Source organism: Oncorhynchus mykiss, chromosome 11, assembly GCF_013265735.2.
Source record: "Oncorhynchus mykiss isolate Arlee chromosome 11, USDA_OmykA_1.1, whole genome shotgun sequence".
Taxonomy (NCBI): Eukaryota; Metazoa; Chordata; class Actinopteri; order Salmoniformes; family Salmonidae; genus Oncorhynchus; species Oncorhynchus mykiss.
Window position 1 is genome coordinate 7,979,205 of NC_048575.1, and position 22,010 is coordinate 8,001,214.

General features: G+C 46.9%; 1 protein-coding gene across 3 annotated transcripts; it reads right to left on the minus strand.

Moving 5' to 3' along the window:
• Positions 1 to 741: 741 nt before the first annotated feature.
• LOC110535208 (glucose-fructose oxidoreductase domain-containing protein 1) lies at positions 742 to 21,810 on the minus strand. Of its 3 annotated transcripts, none has more exons than XM_021620075.2 (2): positions 21,499 to 21,810; positions 742 to 2,095 (listed from the first exon to the last, which is right to left on the minus strand). In XM_021620075.2, the coding sequence occupies exon 2, from the start codon at positions 2,037 to 2,039 to the stop codon at positions 1,173 to 1,175; it is 867 nt and encodes a 288-aa protein (XP_021475750.1). In that variant the 5' UTR covers positions 2,040 to 2,095; positions 21,499 to 21,810; the 3' UTR covers positions 742 to 1,172. The 3 variants fall into 3 exon arrangements, with proteins under 3 accessions (XP_021475750.1, XP_021475749.1, XP_021475748.1); XM_021620074.2 differs by lacking the exon at positions 21,499 to 21,810 and adding an exon at positions 7,000 to 7,408; XM_021620073.2 differs by having other exon boundaries at positions 743 to 2,095; positions 20,978 to 21,810.
• Between the last annotated feature and the right edge of the window lie 200 nt (positions 21,811 to 22,010).

Sequence of the window (22,010 nt, forward strand, 5' to 3'; positions counted from 1 at the left end):
TAAACAATTCACTTTTTGTTTTATACAAGACTATAGACAGAAGCCTACATAGCATAATCAACATCGGGAAAACAACAAGATAGCGCTTGAATAAAATACAAAAATACAACGTTTTGGCTTGTAGGTCAATATGTGCTACTACCAGTCTCTCCTGTAACCTGTGTGGATAGTGATGAGTACATGACCATCAGTGCTCTTCTCTCAAAAAAAGCGAATGAACTCATGTTCTTCAGGTAGCAGCACTAAAAAGTTACACATTCACACAAACCGGTAGTCAAGCAAAGCGTTCCTAGTGGGAGTCTTAAAGGCTGTTTATCCGGAGGCTTGACGCTTGCTAGTGTCCCCATCCGTGCTCTAGCCCAGAGGTGAGTACTGATTGTTTTAACCTACATTGTCGCTATTGTGTAAGAAGCTTTAGCGCATGCAAATGCTAACCTAGCTGGCTAGCTAAGCAACGGGAATGACCTTGAGATAGAAAAACACTTGGCTTTACTCACAGCATAGCACGGGATCGAGTCGCCATCCACAGACTGCGTGTCTGTCTATTGCATAAGGACGTTACTACAAAAACGAGAAGCAGGCAAAAAAGGGTATTCCCTTTGATTCAGGCAGGATGACATAATTCCACGAGCCTGCAGCTCTGGCAGGATTTATTGCACACTTTACCAGAGGGGGGGGGGGGGGGGGGGGGGGGGGGGGGGGGGGGGGGGGGGGGGGGGGGGGGGGGGGGGGGGGGGGGGGGGGGGGGGGGGGGGGGGGGGGGGGGGGGGGGCTCACTAAAAGCCCTACCAGCCAAACTATAGATTTTTCAGGCATTTTTTTGCACTCCGGTTTCACACTCATACACAGCACACATACACTGAGACAGGGACTGAACCATTCAAGCCCCCTGTGGTTTAAACATTCACCTCTCTAGGAGGTACAATAAAACCCCTCTGTTGACCCGAGAGTCTAGCATCCATAGAAACGGCTTCCCTTTCTCAGACCCACAGTGCGAGGCTTATTCATCCAGAAAAGAGGACAAAGAGAGAGAGGAGTGTTCATCGCTGTTCACATCATTTTGGGGACAAGCGAAACAGGACCCTTATCCCCGATTGGTCAGACAGCCAGCCGATGAGGGCACTCTCTCACCCCCAGGTCTCTAGCACCAGTCGGCCATTTTGGTGCCAGTGCTAGCAGTAGAGAGACATCCTGCTGCGCCGCATGGCCTCGCTGATCAGGTAGGCCGGGCTCACCTCGGGCTCCTCTTTCATCACCTCAATGTTCTGCCATTCGCCACACTGGTTGGACTTTTTGATGGTGTCCACCACGCACAGTGCGTACAGGCAGTCCTCGAAGGTGGCCGCCATAGTCAGCGGCCTTCCATCCCACGTGCGCCGGTCATCCTGGTCCTCGAAGGCCTGCCGCACCGCCTGTACCATGCAAATAGTTCCTGTCAGGTAGGGTGAGGGGATGTCGCTGAAAGCCTTCTCCGGTAGGGAGGCCTTCTCCAGAGGGGTGCTGTCCTTCAGAAGTAGCTCCGGCCCTCCATCCATGGTGTTCTTCTGGCCGTACAGGTCCGTGCCGCTGACTGTCAGCCGGCCCACCGTGCCCACCACGATCACCTCCTGGCGGAAGTCGCCGGGCACGTTGAAGTTGAGCGTGACGGTGCAGCAGGCGCCGCCCTCCAGCACCATCTGGAAGGTGCAGAAGTCGTCGCTGGTGATCTGGCGGATGCCACAGATGTGCGCCGTCTGCTTGACGAATGTCTTGAGGAAGCCGTGCACTTTGGCCGCCCGCTGGCCCGTCAGGAAGGTGAGCAGGTCGATGATGTAGGTACCCACCGAGTGCAGCCCCCCACCTCCCATCAGGTCGTCACAGCTCCAGTTGTACTTCTTACCCAACAGGCTGCTGCTGTGGACCTGGGCCTCGCAGACCAGCAGCTCCCCCACGTAGCCCTCCTCCACGAGCTCCTTCATCCGTACGAAGGCGGGCAGGAAGCGCAGCACGTTACCCATAATGCTCAGCAGTTTGGGGTAGTACTGGGCGGCCGACATCATGCGAAAGGCATCCAGTGGGGTGGCGGAGCGGTCGCAGATCACGTTCTTACCGATACCTGCGGTAGGGGAAAGAGGGAGGGGAGTAGAGAGAGATAGAGAGGTCAGTGTTACTCACACGCAGACATAATATCCTCCTCTCCATGAAAACATCCCGTGAAGAGACAATGAATCAGTGCAAAAAAAAATAGCTGACACATATTTCAACATAGCTTCTGTTGTTGTCGTTGAGAAGAAAGACTCGCTCTGTTTGACATGAGTGTACAGACAGAGTTCACTTTAGACTGCGGGGACCAAAGGGATGAGGAGACGGGAGAAAAAGGTGAGTGTGAGAGTCAAAGCACTTTGAAGTAACCTCATTAAAGCCCTTTCCTTTAATTCCACTACTTACTAAACCCCCAGTGGTGCTCTGTTCACAGCCTCATTACAGAGATCTCTGAGGAATGGTGCTCTGATCACACAGCCTCATTACAGAGATCTCTGAGGAATGGTGCTCTGTTCACAGCCTCATTACAGAGATCTCTGAGGAATGGTGCTCTGATCACACAGCCTCATTACAGAGATCTCTGAGGAATGGTGCTATGATCACACAGTCTCATTACAGAGATCTCTGAGGAATGGTGCTCTGATCACACAGCCTCATTACAGAGATCTCTGAGGAATGGTGCTCTGATCACACAGCCTCATTACAGAGATCTCTGAGGAATGGTGCTCTGATCACACAGCCTCATTACAGAGATCTCTGAGGAATGGTGCTCTGATCACACAGCCTCATTACAGAGATCTCTGAGGAATGGTGCTCTGATCACACAGCCTCATTACAGAGATCTCTGAGGAATGGTGCTCTGATCACACAGCCTCATTACAGAGATCTCTGAGGAATGAAACTGCTGCAGATAATAGCCTCTGACACATCTAACAGCAGAGCAGAGAGAGAGGCTATTCACCTACTGCCCTGTCCGTGCCACTAGAAAGGCTAAAACAATTAACATAGAGCCGCTAATAGCTCACTTCACCATTAAGCTCATTACCCTGAGACGAGCAGTTAGCCTCTTCATAACGCTGAGTGACTTTTAGAAACATAATGGATACTTAACATCCACTAAAATAAAGGCAGTGTGGGGCGGCCAATCAAGACGCTAATCTAAGTACCTCCCAGTGGTAACAGAGTATTGATACCTCCCCCCTACACCACGGGATTCCTGGCCAGCCAGCCCTCTGTGAACCCTCAATGCCCGCTGTAATTACCCCAGGCGCATAGATGAACAGCGGGGGTGGGAAAACACCCCCCCCCCCCCCCCCCCCCCCCCCCATTCCTCTTCTACATCAACCTCCCCCCACACCAGAGACATTTTGGAATTCAAAATGTCCCAGCTAATCTCCCATTAACTCCAAAAGGCAAGATCCAGCCAGGCCAGGAAATGGATCACCATGACCCAGTTCTGTGGTGCCACAGGGAAAAACCTTCCACTTCTGATGAAGGCACAGAGGCTGGCTACAGTGTCCCCTCCATCGTGGAGGCCTGGCCCTGGGTCTTCCCCACTGCGAAAAGTTGATTTATTATGCCACATTTTTGCCAGTTTTACATTAGTGAAACTGCAAACAGGATGCATGTTTTAGAATATTTGTATTCTGTACAGGCTTCCTTCTTTTCACTCTGTCATTTAGGTTAGTCAATTAGGTTAGTATGGTGGAGTAACTACAATGTTGTCGATCCATCCTCAGCTTTCTCCTATCACAGCCATTAAACTCTTAACTGTTTTAAAATCACCATTCACAATCACCACTGAGAGTGTGGGTGATACCAGATTGGCATTTCAGAGAGTAGACCTGACACAGTTCTTATAGCCTTTAGCCGTACCCTTATCCTAATCCTCTCCTCTGTTCCTCTGGTGATGTAGAGGTTAACCCAGGCCCTGTGTGTCCCCAGGCGCTCTAATCTGTTGACTTCTGTAACCGTAATAGCCTTGGTTTCATGCATGTTAACATCAGAAGCCTCCTCCCTAAATTTGCTTTATTCACTGCTTTAGCACACTCTGCCAACCCTGATGTCCTAGCAGTGTCTGAATCCTGCCTTAGGAAGGCCACCAAAAATTCTGAAATGTCCATCCCCAATTACAACATTTTCCGTCAAGATAGAACTGCTAAAGGGGGCGGAGTTGCAATCTACTGTAAAGATAGCCTGCAGAGTTCTGTCCTCCAATCCAGATCCATTCCTAAACAGTTTGCGCTTCTACTTTTAAAAATCCATCTCTCTAGAAATAAGTCTCTCACTGTTGTCGCTTGTTTTCGACCTCCCTCAGCTCCCAGCTGTGCCCTGGACACCATATGTGAATTGATTGCCCCCCATCTATCATCAGAGTTCGTACTGTTAGATGACCTAAACTGGGATATACTTAACACCCCGGCCTTCCTACAATCTAAACTAGATGCCCTCAATCTCACACAAATTATCAAGTAACCTACCAGGTACAACCCCAAATCCGTAAACATGGTGTCATGACGTTGGCCTATTGGTGAGGTTTATGACCCCCATAAATACCTTTCCCCCTTTCCGCTCTCTCGCTCTCTAGTCTACAGAGTGACTATTGGAAAGCCCTTTGTTAACATAGAGAGTCTGGTGAACAGAACCATATTTCGGTAATCCAACCAGTTGAAAATATGCATTGGTACTTAAAGAATATGTCAGATCAGTTGTCATCTGAGACATTATTACTGATGATTACTGATGATAGGATGACAAACTGTACCTACACATTCTAGTTATCAGATTCACATGGTATTGTTGTGCAATTAAAATGTTAATATGAAACTATGTAAAAAAAAGATTAAATGTAATTTTAGCTTCTAAATGAATTGTTTCCATAAGGTAAACTCTGTTCACTCAGTGGCCCCGCCCAAGTGAACAGACATTGGTTGTGAACTATGAAACACGCCCTTCTCTCCACCACTATATAAGCACTTTACGAATATGTAACATTTGTGTTCCCGAGGACGTGAGGACTGCTGACCAGACGTTAAAAGGGCTAATATCAACTACAGAACCTCTCTTTCATATCGTCTGAGATCCCCAAGGATTGGAAAGCTGCTGCAGTCATCCCCCTCGTCCCCTGGACCCAAACTGTTACAGACCTATATCCATCCTGCCCTGCCTATCTAGTCTAGTCAACAAACAGATCACTGACTATCTCGAATCCCACCGTACCTTCTCCGCTGTGCAATCTGGTTTCCGAGCCGGTCACGGGTGCACCTCAGCCACGCTCAAGGTACTAAATGATATCATAACCGCCATCGATAAAAGACAGTACTGTGCAGCCGTCTTCATCGACCTGGCCAAGGCTTTCGACTCTGTCAATCACCACATTCTTATCGGCAGACTCAGTAGCCTCGGTTTTTCTAATGACTGCCTTGCCTGGTTCACTAACTACTTTGCAGACAGAGTTCAGTGTGTCAAATCGGAGGGCATGTTGTCCGGTCCTCTGGCAGTCTCTATGGGGGTGCCACAGGGTTCAATTCTCAGGCCGAATCTTTTCTCTGTATATATCAATGATGTTGCTCTTGCTGCGGGCCCTGATCCAGGGCTGTTGAGTCTGCCAATAAGAATAAGGTGATTCACAGAGTCGAAAACCTTGGCCAGGTCGATGAAGACGGCTGCACAGTACTGTTTTTTATCGATGACGGTTATGATATCGTTTAGTACCTTGAGTGTGGCTGAGGTGCACCCGTAACCAGCTCGGAAACCGGATTGCATAGCGTAGAAGGTACAGTAGGATTCGAAATGGTCAGTGATCTGTTTATTAACTTGGCTTTCGAAGACTTTAGAAAGGCAGCTAAACACAATGGCCCTCCACTTTAGGATGACAAAAAATAGAACCGTCTGGAAAAAAAATGGGAACCAGTCGTTGTGATCTGCCATCTAGGACGCTATCAGTGTGCTACTCTGAGGCTCCACGGTGTCAACAGATTTACAGCCAGGACAGGACAGGACAGCCCAGGCCAGCCAGGACAGGACAGCCTGGCCAGGACAGGACAGCCCAGGCCAGCCAGGACAGCCCAGGCCAGCCAGGCCAAGTTTCATAGAGTGGGACAGGTAGTGGAATTTTACTGCCGTTGTACAGGAACTAAATAACCAGCTGTCACCATGCACTCGCGGGTGCTATGACTCCGTGTGTGAGTCTGTGTGCACATGTAGTAAACAGGAAAATAAGGAGTGTTTGGGCTTCCAAAGACATCCGCTAGCGACTCGGCGGAAAAGTAATTAGCCCAGCAGCCAATGAACTCAAGGAGGCTACAACGTTCTGTCCAATCAGTGTTAATTTATCCAATGCTTTTTCAGAAGCTCAAAACACTAAATTGATTTACGCTGATGGATGGGAGATAAAAATGGGCTGTTGTTTGGAGTGGACCGGTTGATAACGATAAAAATATGCATCCAGTTTTGATTGCATGAATGAGTAATAGATTGAAGCTTTTCCATCTCAGAGAGAAGATACTTCTGAAGTAGTTCCAACCTGGGATTGAGTCAAAGTTGTGCTAACGCTCCATATTGTAGCTCCGTAGAACAGAAAACTATTTTACTGAGCAAATGCTGACGTACAGTTGAGCTAAGAACCTCTCTAGCCATCATGTTCATCACAAAAGGTTGAATGATAGAGGCACACAGACCCGTCACTGGAAGTGTGTAATGCACTGGGCATCATACCACTACCGTTCTTCGGCTTTTACAAATTAAAAAGGACACATCCACAACGCAGCAGCTGACGAAGGAGAGAAGGATAGTGACAGACGAAAACCAGACACCTAGTAACAATCTCATCTTTAAGGCTGCTTGCCCAAACTGAATTAGTCCTAAAGTAACTACAAGAGGGAGGAAACACTGAGCTAAGGAACACAAGTTAGTATCGCTACAGCCTCTGCTTTCTAAATCGAACGAGAATCAAACTAAAAAGAGCTTTCTGCTTACTAATTTGCTCATTGTTCCACGGGGCTTGACTCCTCCAGTGTCCAGTCAGCAGCTAAATGGTCCCTCCAAGCAGTGACAGACAGCCCCATCTCCAGGGACAGACAGCCCCATCTCCAGGGACAGACAGCCCCATCTCCAGGGACAGACAGCCCCATCTCCAGGGACAGACAGCCCCATCTCCAGGGACAGACAGCCCCATCTCCAGGGACAGATAGCCCCATCTCCAGGGACAGATAGCCCCATCTCCAGGGACAGATAGCCCCATCTCCAGGGACAGATAGCCCCATCTCCAGGGACAGATAGCCCCATCTCCAGGGACAGATAGCCCCATCTCCAGGGACAGATAGCCCCATCTCCAGGGACAGATAGCCCCATCTCCAGGGACGGACAGCCCCATCTCCAGGGACGGACAGCCCCATCTCCAGGGACGGACAGCCCCATCTCCAGGGACGGACAGCCCCATCTCCAGGGACGGACAGCCCCATCTCCAGGGACGGACAGCCCCATCTCCAGGGACGGACAGCCCCATCTCCAGGGACGGACAGCCCCATCTCCAGGGACAGAACAATGTTTGCTTTACTCTCACTTAAGTACAAAACAACACAGAAATGTAACTCTAATGTCAGTGGGGAAACATTACCTTCGCCAACTAACCACTTTCTCCCAGGCTCGCCTCCACTTCATGAACATCCTGCTGATCCTCAATTTACATAACATAACCCTTTTTAAATGTCAGATGATATTACATGTCACACTGTTACTGAGAGATGTCAGAGACAGCCGTCCAGCCAGCTGGCACACTAACTGACTTTTTCCCACCTCAATTAACCAAACAAGAGACCTGTCCACATTTTGGTGGTTAAAATACATTTAGTAGAGAACAGTGTGGTTTAGTTTAAAATGTAAAAAATCTGCATCAACCTGTTGAAAAAAAGATGAAAAAAAAACATGCCGAAGACTAATTACTACAAGACTAATTATTACAAGACTAATTATTACAAGACTAATTATTACAAGACTATTTACTACAAGACTATTTTCACACGTCACAGACAAGTCTTTACTGCGGTATGAAATGGGTCAAATGAAACAGCCTCGCATTTGAATGGGTCCCTTTCTTTTAGAACAGAATATTCAAGTTGGAGGGATTTGAAAAGTACAGACCATTTGCATCTGGGTCTGAATGACACTCGGGGCTCCATTAGCGAGCGGTGAATATCTCCATGATGATGGAAGGCGTTAGCATCACTGAGCTGGGTTTTACTCCCGCTGACGCCCCGCGGAGTCATTAAACAGAGCCTTCCCACATGCTCAGAGTGCAGCTATTACGTTGCATTAATATCATAGAAGGTGGATACCGACCCATTAAGAGGACAGCGGAATTGACGGTAGGTGCAGTGCTACCACAACATCTGGCTTAGCGTTTAAAAATCAGCATACAGTGGTATATCTTTCAACCAAAAACAATCTGCAGGCCTGTGATTTCCTCCCTTTTAGAGACTAACAAAAGATATTGATGTCCTGTCATGGTGTCATGGCGATCAACCTTCCACTAGCCTCTAGTCCCGAGGGACCAATTAGCCACGTGCGCTAACCGCCACCGCCTACTTAAAATCAGCACACGTCCCTTCATACTATATATCACCGTTGTAACAACGTTACACGTGTACTATAAAACAGGGAACCGCACAAAGGAGAAGAATGATGGGGCATTATTATATTCTGTTCAGTCAGTCACTCGGTTCATTTTTCATGCTAATGAACGCATGTCGTATCAGACACACGCTGTGAAAATTAGCTGTGCATATTGGCCGTAAGCGCACTCCGTTTAATTAATCTGTCAGTATAAATGTCAAAACAATTACAGGCTACGTTGAAGCAGTAACGTGTTTGTTATGGCCTAGCGTAGAGTGAGTAATTGGCCACAACACTGGGGGAGAGGTGGGGGAGAAGAGGTGGGGGGGGGGGGGGGGGGGGGGGGGTCGTCAGCCTCATGCACAACCCCCTGTCGAAAATAATTAATTAAAAGGGACAAACAAGTGACCCTTTTAGGACCCCCATCGTTCTCCTGAGACAACAGGCTGGTTTGGAGTGTGACTGTCATTAAAGAAGATGACATAGCAGTGGATAAGTAGGGAGGAGTTGAGGGAAAAACATTTCGGCTCCTGACCAATTGTATCATCCTATAAGACCGATCCACATGATGGTTGACTAACAACACTACCCCTTACATTCATTCTCTTTCTCAGAGTGATACACTACATTATCAAAAGTATGTGGACACCTGCTCCTCAAACATATCATTCCAAAATCATGGCCATTAATATGGAGTTGGTCCCCCCCCTTTTGTTATAGCAGCATTCTCCACTCTTCTGGGAAGGCTTTCCACCCTATTTTGGAACATTGCTGTGGGGACTTGCTTCAATTCAGTCACAAAAGCATTAGTGGTCGGGCACTGACGTTGGGCGATTAGGCCTGGCTCGCAGTCGGCGTTCCAGTTCATCCAAAAGGTGTTGGACGGGGTTCAGCCAGGTCTGACTAATGGAGACAGACATCTGACTCACTGACTGCAGGGCAAAGGCATATAGAACAGCTATGGACAAACACAGCTTCCCTTGTACGCCTCACTGCCAGTCCTTTCTGTAAAGACGGGCTACAATTGAACTTCCTCTTGTTCAGTGGACGAGAGAAACACAATGAGCTGGCCCGGGTAACTGGGAAAGAGGAGTCAGTTGGCTCGAGAGAGAAGGGGGTGCACATTGTTGGCATGGTGATGACCTCTGTCATCCTCCCACTCAGGGTCGAGAGAGAGTGAGAGAGGAGGGTGAAAGCACGAGAGAGAGAGAGAACACATATCTCTCTAAAGGAAAGAGGGTCAACCATTTTCAGCCTCTTTATAGACAGTGCTGAGAACAGCCACCATCTTGGGTGACGTTACCACACAAAGACAGCACAGGTGTAAAGGTAACGAAAACATACAAGATCTGAGGTCAATTACCCCAGATAACCTCTTCAACACACGCAATATGTATTGAAATACCATAGCGATGGGTTTAAATTGCTCTTTTTGCTTTTGGCCATCTGGTAAACCTACAGCAACAACTGGATAATCCAGCCTTAAATTGCCTTGGCTGAGCATATTGGGTCCACTCAGCAGATACCTTGGCTGAGCTTATTGGGTCCACTCAGCAGATACCTTGGCTGAGCATATTGGGTCCACTCAGCAGATACCTTGGCTGAGCATATTGGGTCCACTCAGCAGGTACCTTGGCTGAGCTTATTGGGTCCACTCAGCAGATACCTTGGCTGAGCATATTGGGTCCACTCAGTAGATACCTTGGCTGAGCATATTGGGTCCACTCAGCAGATACCTTGGCTGAGCATATTGGGTCCACTCAGCAGATACCTTGGCTGAGCATATTGGGTCCACTCAGCAGATACCTTGGCTGAGCATATTGGGTCCACTCAGCAGATACCTTGGCAGAGCATATTGGGTCCACTCAGCAGATACCTTGGCAGAGCATATTGGGTCCACTCAGCAGATACCTTGGCAGAGCATATTGGGTCCACTCAGCAGATACCTTGGCTGAGCATATTGGGTCCACTCAGCAGTTACCTTGGCAGAGCATATTGGGTCCACTCAGCAGATACCTTGGCTGAGCATATTGGGTCCACTCAGCAGATACCTTGGCAGAGCATATTGGGTCCACTCAGCAGATACCTTGGCTGAGCATATTGGGTCCACTCAGCAGATACCTTGGCAGAGCATATTGGGTCCACTCAGCAGATACCTTGGCTGAGCATATTGGGTCCACTCAGCAGATACCTTGGCAGAGCATATTGGGTCCACTCAGCAGTTACCTTGGCAGAGCATATTGGGTCCACTCAGCAGTTACCTTGGCAGAGCATATTGGGTCCACTCAGCAGATACCTTGGCTGAGCATATTGGGTCCACTCAGCAGATACCTTGGCAGAGCATATTGGGTCCACTCAGCAGTTACCTTGGCAGAGCATATTGGGTCCACTCAGCAGATACCTTGGCAGAGCATATTGGGTCCACTCAGCAGATAGTGGAGTGTTTGTGTGAAAAAAAAGCGTGGCTGACAGGAACGCCACAATGAATAATTTGTGCGATTCCTGCCTCAAGACGTCAGATAAACACGATGAAATATGCACAGCATGGTTAAGAAGACGATTATTTACATGAGCAAACAGATGGTATGAGTGTTATAGCCATTTCTCAGCACACAGGGTTCAACAGAGAGACCTTTACCATGCTGGTATTCCAAAGGTCACAGAGACCTTTACCATGCTGGTGTGCCAAAGGTCACAGAGCAGAGGGGCCATAACAACCACCACACACTCCAACAAAACCTGACCATCTCTCTGCTCGGTTCTCTAGTCGAGGAAACGGCCTACCTCTTAAGCATTACTCATTTACTTCCTGTCCAAATTCTGTGCAAACTTCAATGCAGACCAACCCAGAATACTGTAAGAAAAAAAACATTTGAATTTACATTCTGCCACAGCCATCATTCTCCTAGAATGCCTATGGCGTACAATTAATTCTGACCTAGAGCTATGCAGACAAAAACGCTGCAGACCATTCAGCGTACCCTCTGAATGACTTGCTGTGTACAGTATATTAGAGGACGAAGCGGAGCGTAGGACTGCTTCATTACTGAGCCCTTCATGGAGTAGGGCCCTCGTGCCTGCCATGTGTTGGTAGTACGGAGGATTGGAGATTAAAAAAATAGACATTGTGAAGTGAAGCAGAATCAATGGCTATGATGAATGTGGGAAATGTCAAGAGTCAGTGCATATTGTCCCTGAATACCATGAATAGAAAATGCCAATTCCATGATTATCATTAAAAAGGTTCATTTTTATTCAAGGTTTAGTTTATCGTCATGGTGTACAACATTGGCAGCTAAGAGCTACATTTCAGTGCAGTCCATGCCTAAATAAAGAAAGCTAATATTTAATTAAAAATTAAGTGATAGATGTCCACGATGTCAGGAAATGAAAATCAGTTATCTTGGAGTCTTTGTTCCTGTGAAGTCATTTTTCTTTGAGGGTGAAAACACGTCTGACTTCACCAGGAGGGAGACGCGTGTTTGAATGGTTGCCGGGAAGAAAACGTGTTGGAGAGATTAGAAGCAAGATAAAAGGGTAAAAGGCAACTACGCATCACTCAGGAGGGACGTTTTGGGGTTTGGCACTGAGGCATTGTTCTTAACTAAGCCTTCGGATGCTGCACCCTCGACAGCCGCCCATAGTGTCTGTGGCCATCATTAGCATCTCCATAGCAGGGAACTTCCTTTTTCCCCTGTTGCTCATTGCTGCTAGCAAGACACCCTGCAAATGTGCACTTGAATACTCTCAAATACTGGAGCGTGAAAACACACACACACACACACACACACACACACACACACAGGAAGTGAGAAATGTCCTGCGGCTACATGGGATACAAATGTCCTTACCGTTTTTACAGTACAAGTCTCTTCTTTCCAACCCCCGTTAGCATTAAAACACAATAGCTGCATTATTAATAGCATGTTTTGAACTGATCATCTGGGTTACTGTTACTGTCAGCCCCAAACCTCTACAACCTTAAGAGACCCTTTCCTAATGCAGATGAATGATGGGGACCTTTGGGTAGTAGTGAAATCTGCTGTCCCCTCACGGGACTGCCTCAATGTGGGCCTGCAGCCACACTCGTGTTTCATAATTGGACGATGGGGACGAGAGACGGGAGGTCTCTCGTCCCCATCGTCCAATTATGAAACACGAGTGTGGCTGCTCCCTTAAAAACTCACATAAAGGATATTAGAGAAGTTCCCCCCCCCCCCCCCCCCCCCCCCCCCCCCCCCCCCCCCCCCCTTGGCAATGACGATAGGTAGGAAACATAACACTGCTAATAGCTTGGGTTTGTAGCTACCAGCAATAAATCATTTTTCAATAGGTTCTGTGTCAATAGCTTGTCACAATAGGTTCTGTGTCAATAGCTTGTCACAATAGGTTCTGTGTCAATAGGCTTGTCACAATAGGTTCGGTGCCAATAGCTTGTTACAATAGGTTCGGTGTCAATAGCTTGTCACAATAGGTTCTGTGTCAATAGCTTGTCACAATAGGTTCTGTGTCAATAGCTTGTCACAATAGGTTCGGTGTCAATAGGCTTGTCACAATAGGTTCTGTGTCAATAGGCTTGTCACAATAGGTTCTGTGTCAATAGCTTGTCACAATAGGTTCTGTGTCAATAGCTTGTCACAATAGGTTCTGTGTCAATAGCTTGTCACAATAGGTTCTGTGTCTATGAGTGTATGCAGAGAAATACTGTAATCCCTGGTTTCTAACTGACTGGTACAGTAGCTGCAAGTCTGTACTTTGTGTAGACAAGACTAGCCCCGTTTAAAAACCCACCTGGAAGGAGTGGTTAGGGAAAAACGCCCACACTTCCCTTCTGCTTAAAAGGAACATCACGTTCCCACAAACAGTCAGCATATTCATTATTGGGCAACAACAAGGCAATCCTGTAGAAAATCCCTGGATGGATATTTGGATCAGTGGCACAAGTACAGACGGTTAGCGCAGCGTATCTCAACATGAATAGCAGCAGCAAAATAAGGCTTCATGCATGGCCAAATGTAGCCAATCTGGCACTGTCAAAACAAACTTTAACAAGTGGGGCCACAGAACAGCAAAAGAACAGACCCTCATTTCATAGACAATGGACGTGTTTCCATGAGTAAACTCTTCCCCCCTAACTTGAGCAATGCTCACTTTTCAGTACTGGGAGAAGGTAGGCTGGTAGAGCTCCTTTTTCTGAGATTCAGTTTTTCTAACATAGACAACTTCACAGGACCGCAAGAGTAGGCCCTTTTTCTCCCACTCCAGCTTCTATTGGCACACAACAAATTCTCCAGTGTTACATGTTTCCCAGAATGCCTTGCCTTTCTGGTGAATTGTGGAGTTACCACCCATGACTTTATTTGTTAGTGATAGAGATATGGTTTTTGCAGTCTTTTTTGTCCTATGGCCTTCACACCAAGTGAGATCCTAAGTGCATATATTATCAGGAAACATTGAATTATTCAACGTGTTACAAGCATTTAAAAAAAATGCTTTATTTTGAGGGCTTAGGTTTGCCCTAATACAGTGGCCTGAAACACATGGTTTTTAGGAATGCAGGTCACATTATGCTGCCTTGCAAAGTGAAATTCCTAATGGAATCCAGCTAGTTGGGATATCCTACATATGGAATTTTTATTCACCAATAACCTGAATTCAGAACGACTGCTGGGTTGGGAAGTCTAAGATAGGAGACTACCTAAACTGGAACAACAATTTCAGTAATGGGTGGAATAAAACAGATTGGATTAGTTTAGAAAAACGTATGTTATATTTGAGTAGCATAAGATTAATTAATCAATGTATAAAAACAAAACCATTTTGAAAAAAATCTACCTGCAATAGAGCATTTTGGGAAATATGATAATGATGGGTGTGGTTTTGGTTAAACACTGGTTATTAACACCAACACTTGGGTTATTTTTACACCAGCAAGTGTTAATGTAACACCTGAATCAACACTAGAAATGTTAGGTAACACTGGCCAATCTGCTGTGCATGTAAAAGGCTGTCCTGGAGGAGTGAACATGAAGGGCCGCCTGTAAACTCTCAACAAAAAAAAAACAAGCTGTGCCATTCAAGGAAGTAAAGGGAATGACACTGTCATTCTGTCTCCTATACGCCTGGCTAACCAGAAAACTGTGAACACAACAACAGCCTGAGTCTCAACAGGGACCTTAGAACAGAGGGATGGAAGACTAGTAGATCATCTAGACCAACATGTTCTGGCTGCCCTGAAGCTTAATCACACCAGATTTACATTCTGGTCATCATCATTCTCTCAAGAGTAAGAGATCACATAGACGGCTGCTCTAGTGGACGGCTGCTCCCTATACAGACCACCTTCAGACTAGTCTATAACCAAGCTCCCTAGAAAGACCACCTTCAGACTAGTCTATAACCAAGCTCCCTAGACAGACCACCTTCAGACTAGTCTATAACCAAGCTCCCTAGACAGACCACCTTCAGACTAGTCTATAACCAAGCTCCCTAGACAGACCACCTTCAGACTGGTCCATAACCAAGCTCCCTAGACAGACCACCTTCACACTAGTCTATAACCAAGCTCCCTAGACAGACCACCTTCAGACTAGTCCATAACCAAGCTCCCTAGACAGACCACCTTCAGACTAGTCTATAACCAAGCTCCCTAGACAGACCACCTTCAGACTGGTCCATCACCAAGCTCCCTAGACAGACCACCTTCAGACTAGTCTATAACCAAGCTCCCTAGACAGACCACCTTCAGACTAGTCCATAACCAAGCTCCCTAGAAAGACCACCTTCAGACTAGTCTATAACCAAGCTCCCTAGACAGACCACCTTCAGACTAGTCTATAACCAAGCTCCCTAGACAGACCACTTTTAGGCTAGTCTATAACCAAGCTCCCTAGACAGACCACCTTCAGACTAGTCTATAACCAAGGTCCCTAGACAGACCACCTTCAGACTAGTCTATAACCAAGCTTCCTAGAAAGACCACCTTCAGACTAGTCTATAACCAAGCTCCCTAGACAGACCACCTTCAGACTAGTCTATAACCAAGCTCCCTAGACAGACCACCTTCAGACTAGTCTATAACCAAGCTCCCTAGACAGACCACCTTCAGACTGGTCCATAACCAAGCTCCCTAGACAGACCACCTTCACACTAGTCTATAACCAAGCTCCCTAGACAGACCACCTTCAGACTAGTCCATAACCAAGCTCCCTAGACAGACCACCTTCAGACTAGTCTATAACCAAGCTCCCTAGACAGACCACCTTCAGACTGGTCCATCACCAAGCTCCCTAGACAGACCACCTTCAGACTAGTCTATAACCAAGCTCCCTAGACAGACCACCTTCAGACTAGTCCATAACCAAGCTCCCTAGAAAGACCACCTTCAGACTAGTCTATAACCAAGCTCCCTAGACAGACCACCTTCAGACTAGTCTATAACCAAGCTCCCTAGACAGACCACTTTTAGGCTAGTCTATAACCAAGCTCCCTAGACAGACCACCTTCAGACTAGTCTATAACCAAGGTCCCTAGACAGACCACCTTCAGACTAGTCTATAACCAAGCTTCCTAGAAAGACCACCTTCAGACTGGTCCATAACCAAGCTCCCTAGACAGACCACCATCAGACTAGTCTATAACCAAGGTCCCTAGACAGACCACCTTCAGACTAGTCTATAACCAAGCTTCCTAGAAAGACCACCTTCAGACTGGTCCATAACCAAGCTTCCTAGAAAGACCACCTTCAGACTAGTCTATAACCAAGCTCCCTAGACAGACCACCTTCAGACTAGTCTATAACCAAGCTCCCTAGACAGACCACCTTCAGACTAGTCTATAACCAAGCTCCCTAGACAGACCACCTTCAGACTGGTCCATAACCAAGCTCCCTAGACAGACCACCTTCACACTAGTCTATAACCAAGCTCCCTAGACAGACCACCTTCAGACTAGTCCATAACCAAGCTCCCTAGACAGACCACCTTCAGACTAGTCTATAACCAAGCTCCCTAGACAGACCACCTTCAGACTGGTCCATCACCAAGCTCCCTAGACAGACCACCTTCAGACTAGTCTATAACCAAGCTCCCTAGACAGACCACCTTCAGACTAGTCCATAACCAAGCTCCCTAGAAAGACCACCTTCAGACTAGTCTATAACCAAGCTCCCTAGACAGACCACCTTCAGACTAGTCTATAACCAAGCTCCCTAGACAGACCACTTTTAGGCTAGTCTATAACCAAGCTCCCTAGACAGACCACCTTCAGACTAGTCTATAACCAAGGTCCCTAGACAGACCACCTTCAGACTAGTCTATAACCAAGCTTCCTAGAAAGACCACCTTCAGACTGGTCCATAACCAAGCTCCCTAGACAGACCACCATCAGACTAGTCTATAACCAAGGTCCCTAGACAGACCACCTTCAGACGTCTCTACAGCCTGATAGGTATGAGATGCACCAGAGGAAAGCTTTCAGCATGGGAAGGACAGCGGCACACACAAAGTGTCACAGAGGTTAGCCAGTTGCAGCTAGTGTAACTTACACGCACGTGAAGCAACTGCAGGGGGCATGATGATATCCAATCCACGCAGAGTTGGGTAGGTACCAGGTGTATCAGAAGTCTAGCGTGTGGGTGTCAGTGTTCAAGCTAAGGGAGGCCTACTTGCCCCTTTTCAACGGGACATGATTAGTACCGCTGCACCCCTGTAGCTCCTCCTGTGCTTTTTCTATATTTAGCGGCCTCCTACAGTCAGCGGGGATCAGGAAGTGTCTGTCGGTTCAGCTTCAGAGGACGCTGACCTGTTACCTGATAGCCCGGCCACTGACGCCAGGGCCAGGCTGAGGACCGCAGGAAGGCTTGCGCGGTGCTGTAAAGCTTAGTTGCATCATAGACCCAGCACTGAGCCAGAGAGCAGAGGCTGTAGGGTGAGTCTCATTAAACGAAAGAGGCTGTAGGGTGCATCTCATTAGTCTAAAGTGGCTTCTTCTCCTCGTCTCCTCTCCTTTGCATGCACTGATATGAAAAGTGTGAATAGGTTTAAAGGAAAATTAAATGTGGAGAAGACTAGGTTTTTAACCTCCCTCTCAGGTCCAACTAATTCACCTCACCGATCACATCTCCACAAGGTTTCTGTTCCCCTGAACCAACTTCATAGTGGGTGCGAGCAGTCTATAAAAACAGACACTGATAAACCCACTGATTGACATGCCATAGTTAGAAGAGACTGACAGACCGATAGCACTGACAAATGTTGTCTGTAGTCTAATTATTGTACAACGTTCACACATTGTGGTTTCACTACTTGGCTTTGTGTTCTGGCAGTTCATTTTTCTCCCAGAATGACATGTGTGAACCCCTTTCAGAGTCTCTGATTGTATGAATGTAGTAGGCCAGACGCTAGAAGGAATCTGCTCTTTTGCCTCTATTGCCTCGCTCGAACATCACAGAAGCAAAATGGGATGTTATTTGGGCCGGAGTGGATCAGAAACGCTAAATGTATTCGGGTAAAAAAAAAATGGAATGACCAAAAGGAGCTTCTAATCCTCAACAGCCTGAAAACGCACTTTCATATGGTCGCCGGCCAAGAAATGCTAGTCGCTCGCACGAGTCCTTCTTTAAAAACGCAGACTGGGACACAAGATACTAATTGCAACAGGCACACTTGCTTGCCAAAGAGCCAATTCCCTGAGAAATGTATCAGACTCTCTGCGTCAACAGAATGCTACAGTAGGAAGGAGGAGGGTGAAAACCCTAACAATAAAAATCACTATTGAAGAAGCGATGTGGCCTGGCTGGATATACCAGTTGGCTGTAATGTGACTAAGATTGTCACACTGAAAGGTAAAACTGCATAACAATAGCAGTTGCTAGGGGGAAAAACACTGGGCTCATGCTAATGTTTTAGCCTGGTTTACTCTGTTTGGTTCAATGCCCAAAGTCAGGCCCTCTGGTTTGGGTTGGACTGTGTTGGCAAATGCCTTCCAAGTGCACATTCCCAAAGGGGAAATAGTTTTGTATTCCACTGCCAACTATTCCAAGCCAGCACTTTCCTGAGCCATAATGGGCCGCTGTCACAGTACCAGTATGTTGACCCTCGCCCTCCTCACGTCAGAGAGTGAGAGAGCGAGCTAAAAAAGAATGCTTCTGACACACAACGGAGAGGCGGGGCTACAGCGTTCCAGGTTGACATCCTAAACTATGTAGCCAGCTCCAACATTTCCATACAGGCCTGCATCCCAACTCGAGACACGACAATGTAAAATAATGCAAAGTGTCTGTACCTGTTCAAATGGGGAGATAACGCGTCACCACAGATAGAAATTGAATAAATTCCTAGAAGTTGTGCGCGCGCACACATTCCGAATCATTCGCATTAGTCCAGTCATGAAATAAGCTGAGGTTTTCCTTTCTCGTCTGATAACACCATCACTACATTAACCAAAACAAAGCAGGAGCGGGCAAATGAACAGGGGGCTCTTCTAAAGACAACTGTGTAAGATTAGAAGCTAGAGGACATGTTGACTCTGAGGGAACAGTCACTGTTGGGGACATTACACTGTACGTCACGCCAGAGTATAATTCAAGTTATGACAGAGATCATCGCCATGCATACCGACACTCCTGTAACAAAATCAGCACTATGAATTTACTCAAAGTCACAGTGATGACGCATTGACCTCTCAGCTCCGCAGCGTCCGTGCCGTGGTTATTCTTGTCAAACAGGGTCTGGTATGACTTTAGGTCAACGAACCTCCACGACCCCATCCAGCTCTACCACTGCGGTGTCCTTGAGGCTGATGTTATCTGGTGTTGATGTCAGCTGCTGCCGCTGATTGGGCAACAGTGCAAAGAAAGATAAATTAAAAAGTCAAAATGTAAATCGGCACTCATCAATGATAACCAAATATATTGGTCTGGGCACATGCCTATGCCTTCCCGGTTAGGAAGAGTTGACATCCCATTACCATTTGAGTAATTTAGCAGACACTCTTATCCAGAGAGATTTACAGTGGAAAGAAAGATACATTAAAAGTGTCAGGAACACACACACACTGGCCCACCTGTGCAGTAAACCTGTCAGAAGTACAATAACAACATAGTAGTACCAGTGAGAGTACCCTGTTGAACTCCTCCTTTAAGACCGTGACTTCCCATCTGCTGAGTCTGACCCATATGCTAACTATACTCAGTCTCTGCTGATGTAACAAGGCCACAGCTCCCAGCAACCCAGAGAGTAAGGCTACTTATTACGAGGGTGTCATCTTCTGTAATGTCGCCATAGTGACGTATCTTTCCCCTCTCTGCTGGGTCAGCCAGCTCGGGGTCCTCCTTGAGACTCCCTGTGCCAGGTCCCATGTCAGGATATGAACCATGACTACTCCTCAGGGTTATTTCCTATATGATCATCGCCACTGGACATCTGCGTGTGTGTCAGTCCATCCATCTGAAGTATCCATTATCACATGGTCTAGAGAGGTCGATAGTCAGACAGGGATCCGTGTCAGAATGATGTAACAATTCCATTTTCAAATGTTCCTGCTCTAGTAGATGTTAACTGGTTCATGTTGTGGGGGATGGTCTCGATGAGCTACTAATATTCCCATCCCTGTGTTCTACTTCCCTGTTGAGACTCGGGCTGTGTTGTGTGTTCCCAAGGCAGCAGCCAATGACGATCCTTCATAAAGATACATTTGGATCCAGGGGTGTAATGGATACTGGACAGTGTGGTGTAGCCCACCCAACCCTTCAATGTAGGCCAACATGAGACAAGACCCTGACTATCTGGGTTAGGGATGGAGAAAGCCTTCTGTGTGAAAGGGGTGGATTACACAGAAGTAGCAGCTGTGCATTTTGATTTTCATTCAGATTGCAGCTGATTTCTTCTTCTCTTTTTTTTTACAGCATTAGAGAATCAATAGAGAATACTTAAATGACAGTTAGTTTATAACATTGATATGTATTATTCTCAGTGAACAGGGGTGTAAGTAAGGTAGGCTATTTGCAAAGAAGAGCTGGCCTGTTTGATGTGAACATAGACAGGTGTGGCATTCTTTCCCAATCAACTGCAATATATATATTTATTTTACACCATACTGCCCCCCCCCCCTCCCCCTCCCCACAAAATATTGCAGTTGATTGGGAAAGAATGCCACACCTGTCCCTATGTTCACATCAAACAGGCCAGCTCTTCTACGCAAATGGTCTACCTTACTTACACCCCTGTTCATTGAGAATAATACATTTGAATTTTGTAATAAACCGTGATTTAAGTATTCTCTATTGATTTCCCAAAGGCAATACGCGCATGTCACATCATCCCATTTCTTCACCACGACTCACCTAATGTTTTGACAGCAATCTGCCGCGTTAAAGGTGGAGGTAGGTTGATACACACCAAATCCACATCCTGATGCAGCAAAACGTCGTCGATTCTATTGGTATAAAACGGTACGTTCATTTCTTTGGCCAGCTCCTCGGCTTCCTCCTGAGTCCGTCCCCATAGAGCCTTGACGGGGAATCCTTCGTTCTGCAAAAGCGGGATAATCACCCGCGTGGTCAAGCTGGTGCCAAACACGCCGACCCCGGGAAGCATGACTCGAGTCCCGGTATTCACAACCAGCTTCACAGCATACCGACCCGGCAGACGCGGGGAGAAACGCGATTGTTAACATCAGGTTGGTGATCCACCTGCGCAGATAGACCGGGCACCTCGCATTTTAGCATCTGTTCGACTCCATTTGTCATAGATATTTTCCTATACACCGTTATTCAACTATAACACGATAAGCCGTGTGTTATATCCACATATCAAAATTCAAATGCACCGTTCTTTATCATCTGCGATCGCGCACCGCACTCACCGATGGACAAGGCATCTTTCCTGTAACGCCCTCGTTACAGATAACGAAACCACGAATATTAGTCCGAATTTCCTCGTTGCAGTGTTCTACTAGGGTTGTGACAATGCATACCAATCGCATTCAATAGGCCTGGGGGATTCCTGTATTTAAACGCATGCAACGCCGATGATCCAGCGGTATTATACCGATTGTTATTGATGTTGCAACCCAGTTATCCACTGACTGTGCTCGATACGTCAGCCTCCCAGCATGATCCCCTCCCCGTTTTAACCCTCTCGTTCCTGGCATGAATGTAACGCTCACCATAGTGCAGCCCTTACAAAACTAGGGGTCACGACCCCATGTGGGTACGCCTGATATGAAAATGGGGTCGAGGGAGAATTTTCAAAATCCTGGTAATTTATTTTGAAATAAAAATAAATTATATCGTATTTCTCTCAAAATCATTGTAATATGCTTAACCTTGAATGTAAATAAAAAATGATGCAAATCTTAAAGTTACATTTCAACCA